Raw genomic sequence first — 8011 nt, 5'->3', positions numbered from 1 at the left:
ATAATAAATTATGAAAAGTTCCAAATTATGGTATTTCAATGGCCCTAACTTAATTAAATCATAAGGTGTAGGAAATATGAATGCGAGAGTGATTTGCACACCACCGGCATAATGGGTGATTGTAGTAACTTTAATGTGTGGGGTTAGTGTGGGTTGGTGTTGACATTTAATGTGTTGGGTTTTCAAGTTAGCCGAAAGTGGGAAACCATTAGTTTCAATGCATAGGAAATGTCTATGTTAGCAGAAAGGGGTGGGACTGTTCCCTCGCACTTACTAACCCTGCCCAGATGCCTATGAGCCAAATATATTTCCTAAGGAGATAAATGTTAGTAGGTCTAAGAGTCTAACCTAGAAACTCTTTTTAAGTAATAAATGGATGCTGTATCATTCAGCTAATGAACTGAGGTAAGAGTTGTGTGTATAAATACTCTCTGAGCATTCCTTTTGAAACCTTACTAATATTAGAACTTACATATTAAATGACTTGCTCTTTGAAGTGAAACAAAACTCTCAAAACACTATATGTAATCCTTGTATCCTCATTAGTATTAAACATCAATGAGGTAGATATATAATCACTGTATTCTTTTTTTATTTTGTACCTATTAACATGTATGTCCTGAGAATGTGAACAAAAGCCTTTGATTACCGTTTTATACAAAGGAAATTGTCGTTCGAACTAAGGTAACGTACATGAAATATTGAGAAACATACAGAAATTCATTTATAATCCAGATGTATACGCCTGAAATCCTGTACACATACCTTGAAATAGGCTGAAGAAAGTAAACAAATAATCATTCGGAACCCCTTGAGCCATGAACTGAATTCGACAGAAATAAGAGTTATCGCTCTTACCCTTATGGAAATATTACGGAACATTCCAGTAGTCGTAAAGGAGGTTTAATTTTTTTTTCTTGTAATGTTGATGACACATAATAAATGTAATTATTATTGTTGTGATGATTAAGAACTACAAGGAAATGTGTAGTTAATAATATTTTTTTTTTTTAGATGGGCGGTTTCAGTTAGCTCTCACTTCATCTGTCGATGACTCGACGGTTGTCATTATCCGAAATCATGTCCAGGCTGTGTTCACAAATGCAATTTAAAATGAAATTATAAAGCAATTTGTTTTAATGTATACTCTTTTATACCTTTGAAGAATTCAAAAGAATATTTGGAACAGATTCAAAAATAATGTAGATGGTTTGAAGGAAAACCTGAAATTATTTTACCTTATTTAAAATGTCATCTGAAATAGATATGTTCCTCATTTTTAGTATAATTTTCCTTTGATTTAAAGCCCACAATTTTATGACATTTTAGTTGAAAGTTCCCCCAGAAATTAATAAATGACGTTATTAAACGGTGGGCAATAATTCATTATTCCTTGTTTATAAATTGAAGTAATCTGGAAATCTTAGATGAAATATTGAGGTTGACATAAGTGACAAATTATACAGCGGAATTAACATTAATATTGAAATTTATTTTCCTAATGTAGATGAAATAGCAAAGTTTGACTTCTTTATATTGGATAGGGTCAGACTTACTGCTCATGTGCATTGCATTATAGATCGGTAAACCCTCGTTTGTGGTTAATTCCCCTTTTCTGGGTTTCCGCTAGACTTTTTTTTATTGCTTAACCCTGATATTGTCCACAGAACAAGCCCCTGCAATATGGAAAGGATGAAAAGAAATATATGTCATGACAAGGGATTTAAGTAGAAATGACAGCACGTCCACCTTGTTTCTTATGATTTGTTTTGCATACCTGTACATGAAAAGTGTTTGTAATGAAGTTACAGAAGTGACGATGTGATAGAAGAAACGAATGTAGATATCAAGAAAGAAATAAAGGAAGGAAGAGATTTATGTTTAATTAATTAAATGAAGGGAATAGTAATCCTATGAAACAAGTGCTTGAATATCAAGATGTCATTGCATTGGCGGATTTCCGGGGGTTGAACCCCCCCCCTTTATTTTTTGCCAAGTGGAGAAAGAGAGAGAAAGAAGGGGGATAAAACGTTTCCCGGGAATAAGTATTTGTACGTCAAACTTAAATATGTATTGAATAGATAGATTCTCACACATTTAGTTTTTCCATTGATCTCCAATATTACTATTTATGAGTGAATGGTAGAAAATATTCTACTTATTTTTATATATCTTATATATGATATGTACATGTAACATGCGAGGTTAAATTTGATATTAGAAAATTTGGCTGTGTTGGCTATATACAAGAAGGTGTTATTTTTTAACTAAATCTTGTGAAGGAACTAAAATTTAATTCATTGTTTTATATCCAACCCAAAAAGGATTTTCAAAGAAATAAGGACGTAAACATATTATTTTCCACAATCTTATACATGTGTGTGTGAATCTTTGCCTGAGAGTGTGTAAAGGGGGGGGGTTAGAGGGACACAACCCTGGAACCCCCCCTTTCAAAAATTTCTGGATCCGCCCCTGCATTGTGAATAGAGAAAGAAAGGAAGGAGCCTAGATTATTTTAATAAAAAGAAATAAAAAAATCGAATGTAATTAAAATGAGAAAGGGGGAGAGGGTAAGTGTATCAAAAAAAGGAATAATACCATGGAAACCACCTGACAAGCCCCAGGAAAGAAAGGTTAAAATGCTTATGCCCAACCCGAAAACCCTATATGGAGGATTATGTTCAGACTTCAGAACCAATATTGTTTTCTAAACACCGCCACTTTCCCCATTATAAGGTTCGGCTACAACATGTCTGTGGAAAATAGGGTTGGATAGAAAGTGGGTGGGGTGTTGGCTAAACCTGCTCATTCCGCCCCCCCCCCCCAACCCCCCGGCTCAGACGCCTATGTAATGTATTTGGAATAAATTTCATTCTCCTGATCTGATTTCATTCCTTGATTGTCCGTCATCCGTTTGAAATTCCGGATGATAAACCGCATTTGGTTCTGTCATTTGTATTATACCGGATCCGAATAACACCGTTTATGATGCCTGTTAAGAAGTAGTCCTCAGAAATATTAGATTTAATATAGATATAGTAACTTAAAATCTTATTTTATTCAAAATTACAGACATAACTGAAATGGCTTATAAGTTATAAGTGAAATCTTCTTGACCATGTACAGTATAGTGGTCCGAAAGGGAAAGTGTAGGGATATATAGTGACGTCATCCCAGCTGAGAGGGCGAAAAACCTGGCGGGAGTACGAGCATACATGAAAGGTTGAATGGATGAGTAGGTTTTGTTGGAAGTTATGTGGTAAGATAATGAAGTTAAGTCTGAGTTAATGGTTGTGTTTAAGTGTGTCAGTGAGTATGTTGAAACATAAAGTATTGGTAATATTTTTGTGTTCTCTCTTCTCGGCCCGGCTACCATATAGGACTCCTCCAAAGAAAGGCGCAGATGTTTGGGTGACATCTTTAACCATCTGTATTCGTGCTTTTAATGGATTCAAGGTGTCATATGCAAGTATTTTTCCACTGTTGCCAATAGTTAATTAGGGTATCTTTTTAGATTATGTTCCCACTGTAGATAGTAATACAGAAGAATTGTTCACCCAAGGTTAAAAGTGTATCTTATAGATCTATATCATCACTAATTCCTGTCAATAATTACCCTTAATTGAAATTTCTGAAACTACTCAGATATCTGAGTTGAAACTGTAAAGGTCAGTCAACATTTTATGTAGATTTTTAGAAACTGAACTTAACTTTATGCCTGCATTGATTTACGCCTTGTATGTGCTAGTAGTATTGAAATGATCTATTATACTTGAAAAAGTTGTTCAGTCAACTTTAGTTAGAATAATCTAACCGTGTCTCTGGACAAGCCCTCACCACAGTTTGAATGCCATGCAAATAATCGAAATGTAGCAAGAAATTGCATAACCGCCCCGAAAAGATTTTTAAGAAAAGCGAGGGATTTACACTGAATATAACTTCCAATTTAATCATAAGAAACCTTTTTGGAGCTGTGCAAGTATTTAAACCTAAAGTTTAGTGTAATTAAAGACCCAAATTCAAGTAATTGGCTCCAGGATTTTTCTAGCTTCAAATTTACACACCATGTTAATGTTCGGAACTCTCTTGATTGTTCATAGTAAATGCACTAGTCACACATGTTTACTTTGCTACACTGTGAATACATGGAACGCATTCCATCGTAAAACTGGGTTCGTAGGACATTTATCATTTTAACGATAGAACATTCTGTCTATGTCAACTTGTATACAAACCGACTCGTACACAAAATGAAAAATTCATGTCGTACACCAATAGGAGTGGTGAACTCGTACAGAAATCAGAAGTCAAGTCGTACACAAGACTAGTGTCATTCCTACATGGAATTTTCTTTTTGATTTAGGAATTTTTTCCCCATTGTAGAAATATATAGAATTCAACTCGTACACAAGGGCTTTTCTTGTACCTACTTAATCTGGAAATTTCACTTCTGGATATTGTTTTATGTAGTTATGATGGTAAATACGATCGAAGTACATCTTAATATATTGAAGGTTAATCGTATATATATAATTGTATACAATTTCCATAGAAATTGTCCAATTAAAAAGAGAAAGGTTAGAATAATTGAAAATTTTTCAGCGATTTTTTTTTTTGCAGCAATTGGGAATGGGTCCGATACCGGTTCAATTGGGAAAAATAACATCGAAGAAAAACAGGCGAATTTTCTCTCATTTATGCAAATGCAATGTATTTTGCGTTTATTATAACGAACTACCTATTACTCCTTGTCTTAAGAATAAGCAACAAGTACTTATTGTTTTTTATGCCAACGTCCCATGCTTTGACATTTTCATGCTTTCAGTTTGTCCAAATGTATGACACTACGCTGTCTAACCCACATGTCCCCCAAATGACGACTTTCTCTACTTTCTATTTAAGCGGAAGTCATTAATTAGTCAACTTGTACAATGTTTCATTTAACAAGAAATACGATGTTGTCGTACTCTTTTGCATTACAGTTGAATTGGGAATTTTTAGTCACAGAATTGGGAACAATTTATGTTTTTTTTTGGCATTGGGAATGGTGCCGTTTATCGGTACCAGTTATATAAGGAAAAGAAACCCTGTTTTTCCAACTAAATAAACACGTCTTTCGCACAATGACGAAGTTTAAGGAATGAGTAAAAATGGAGCGTTTTCCATACATACGATACGGTATCTCCTAATGAATCATATACCAAATGAAGAGCATTTTTCAATCTGTGTTTGTCACAGATCCAAGAAACCATTTCGTTTGTGTTAGTTAAACAATAATTGTTTGAATTCCTTACATGAGAAACTTGGATTGTTTAACATTGAATGTTAAACCATTGAAATAAATATGAAGAAAATATGAACACATTTCTTCGTCCTCATTCTATATTATTTAGGAAATGTAATGTAGAAGTAACATACAAGAATAATGAAGCACAATTGTAAATAAAAAATGTGTACGACTCGACTTTCAATTTGTGTATAAGTTAACTTTTTGTTTAGGACTCGGTTTGTGTACAAGTTCGTTTGTGTAATAGTTGACTGCCAACCTTCCACAGTTTGATGTAGTGTTCAGATATTAAGAAGGTATTAAATATAAATGTAGACCACATGACTGTGTCAACATGCAGTAGCCTTCCTGGGCAATGCCAAAAAAATGATGTATAAATCAGATGAAGGTGAAAACCTCAAATTTGTAAAGATTTATTTTTTGTAGAGTATAGGATGAGATATTAGAATTTTGATGAAGAAATTCTTGTCGTCAATCGCTTTTTGATGTGTAGGAGCTCTTTTATGCTACTTATAGATTTTGAAACAGAAGTAGTTGATTGTACAGAATTATCAATTGATATGTTTCCCATTACAACCCAATATCGAATTGAAAATTTCACAGATAATTTACCGTAGAGATTGTCATGAAGAAAGTGGTATAATGCTGTTGTAGGATGGCTGATTGGACAAGGAAAGAATTAAGAGAAATGGTATGTATGCTTTGAAATTAGACAGATTATGCAAATATGCATTCTTATGGAAGAAGGTGAATAAATGCTGAATCAATTGTACATTTTTTATTATACATCTCACTAATGGTTTGAGATTATTCAGAGTAAGGTATTATAAGTGTGAGAAATGGTATGCCCCCATCTTTAAAGAGACGGTATTTTGAATGTTGTGTCCTGTTTTTGCATTTGTCATTCTCTTGCAAGAATGGTATCCTTGCCAATGATGACTGATTGGTAGGAGCTAGGTATGTGAATGTATTTATGGCAGTCATTTGCACGTTGCCTTTTATAGTACTAACCTATTTGACCTCTTGACATTGATTATGAATTTTCCCTTAATTTTGGCCGAATCCACCCAACTGTGACATTGGCCCTGACTTTTGAACAATAATTCCTCATTCTTTCACTTCACATGGTATTCATGATACATGGATATGTATCATGACCCCTTCCATTAAAGAAGATATTTTGACATTGGTGTTTGATTGATGAAACCCGAAGATGAGCAGCTTTAATAATCATTCCTTAAGTTCTATGTTCGAGTCAAAGACCTCGTAAGGAAATACCATTTTATGATTTTGGCCACTGCTGACTGATGTTTGTCATATTACTGTTAGGCCTTAATTTTTAACACTGAAATGACGAGAGATTATTCCGTTATTTCCTCAGCATGACTTGGAGCACTTGGTGGATAACACTTGTTGGTAGGGGATGCTCACTCCTCCATGGCACCTGATCCCACCTTTGATGTTTTTAAGTTTTGTGTTTGCTGTGCTTTTAAATTATTTTGTTTTACAGACTTTGATATAATATAATATTTTTGATCTCCATATGCTTTATTCATTGTGATGTACTTGTAGGAAACTGATACATTGACCAATGTGGACTTGATGGTATTTTCTAGATCTTCAGGAGAAGGAGAACAGTGTAAGGAATTGTAAATAAGCAATTTTATACTGTAGTGCAAAAGTGTACTGGGAAACCTACATGCCTCTCAAAGTATTTTGAAATGCCCTTATAAAATTTTGTTAAAATTGAACAGTTGAAGAGAGGCATAAATTCATATCCCCATTTTAAAGGAAAGCAGCACATAGCAATACATTTCCCTCCAAAAAATCCTATCAGAACCCCTCAAACAAGTTATATATCTGCAAATGGCACAGCTGTTATTGAATCATTTATACTGGTCTTTGAAATGAATGTTTATGTAAAAATATTTACAGTAATGTTATCACCCAATAATGCCTATGTAGTGGGAAATGATTCAAAAGGACGTGTGGTGGTATTTAATCAGTATATTTTTTCAGATGAGGATTGTTCTAGAAATTCTAAGCTTGCCAATATAAGATCAGTCAGCGTGTACACCTATTATGACATTTTGGAGGAACTTGGCCGGTAAGTGGAATTGGTTAGTGCTTATTAGATATGGCAAGAAGTTACTTTTATAGCGTTGAGCTTTACCTTGGCACACATCTAGCTATGAGGAAAATCTCTGACTGTTCACCGCTTTCCTTATACGTTCAATAATATAGTAGTCGAACCAATACCTTTATTGTATCTGGCGTAGAGATATAATTGCCCCTTAGAGCGTTTATCCCAAAAATTACTTGAGAATCATACAATTGCAACAGTCCTAAACAAAGTTGCGAACTCACCCATTATCGTTGTTCAGGTTTTCAACCCTTAACCTGATTATTTTTCGCTCACCTCAACGCCTTAGGGGGAGGTTATGTAATACCCTTGGTGTCGGCGTCCAATGTTAAGCTTTTTTTTTTTCTTTTTTTTTTTGAGCTAGTATTACAAAACTTGCCTATTGTTAGGAGAAAGAAGCATTCATATGACATATGCTGATGTATTGTAGTGGTGCTTTTGGAGTAGTGCATCAGTGTGTAGAGAAGGACAGTGGGAGGAAGTATCTCGCCAGGTTTATCCGCACTCCTTACCCAGTTGATAAGGCCACGGTAAAGAATGAAATGAGGATAATGAGCCAACTTCATCACCCCAGTATTGTT

General features: G+C 34.4%; 1 protein-coding gene across 1 annotated transcript; it reads left to right on the top strand.

Annotated features, from left to right (window-relative positions):
• Positions 1 to 5889: 5889 nt before the first annotated feature.
• On the top strand, positions 5890 to 7960 carry LOC134240401 (death-associated protein kinase 2-like; the record flags this gene model as incomplete). Its single annotated transcript, XM_062722495.1, has 4 exons — positions 5890 to 5978; positions 6860 to 6926; positions 7307 to 7394; positions 7861 to 7960. Coding segments are annotated over exons 1-4 (291 nt in total), but the record flags the coding sequence as incomplete, so codon positions are not given.
• Between the last annotated feature and the right edge of the window lie 51 nt (positions 7961 to 8011).

The sequence above is a fragment of the Saccostrea cucullata genome, unplaced genomic scaffold, assembly GCF_032062105.1.
Source record: "Saccostrea cucullata isolate Sc308-1 unplaced genomic scaffold, CSIRO_AGI_Scuc_v1 ctg18025, whole genome shotgun sequence".
Classification (NCBI taxonomy): domain Eukaryota; kingdom Metazoa; phylum Mollusca; class Bivalvia; order Ostreida; family Ostreidae; genus Saccostrea; species Saccostrea cuccullata.
The sequence above is the reverse complement of the archived record's forward strand: the minus strand, read 5'-3'. Positions and strand labels throughout refer to the sequence as shown.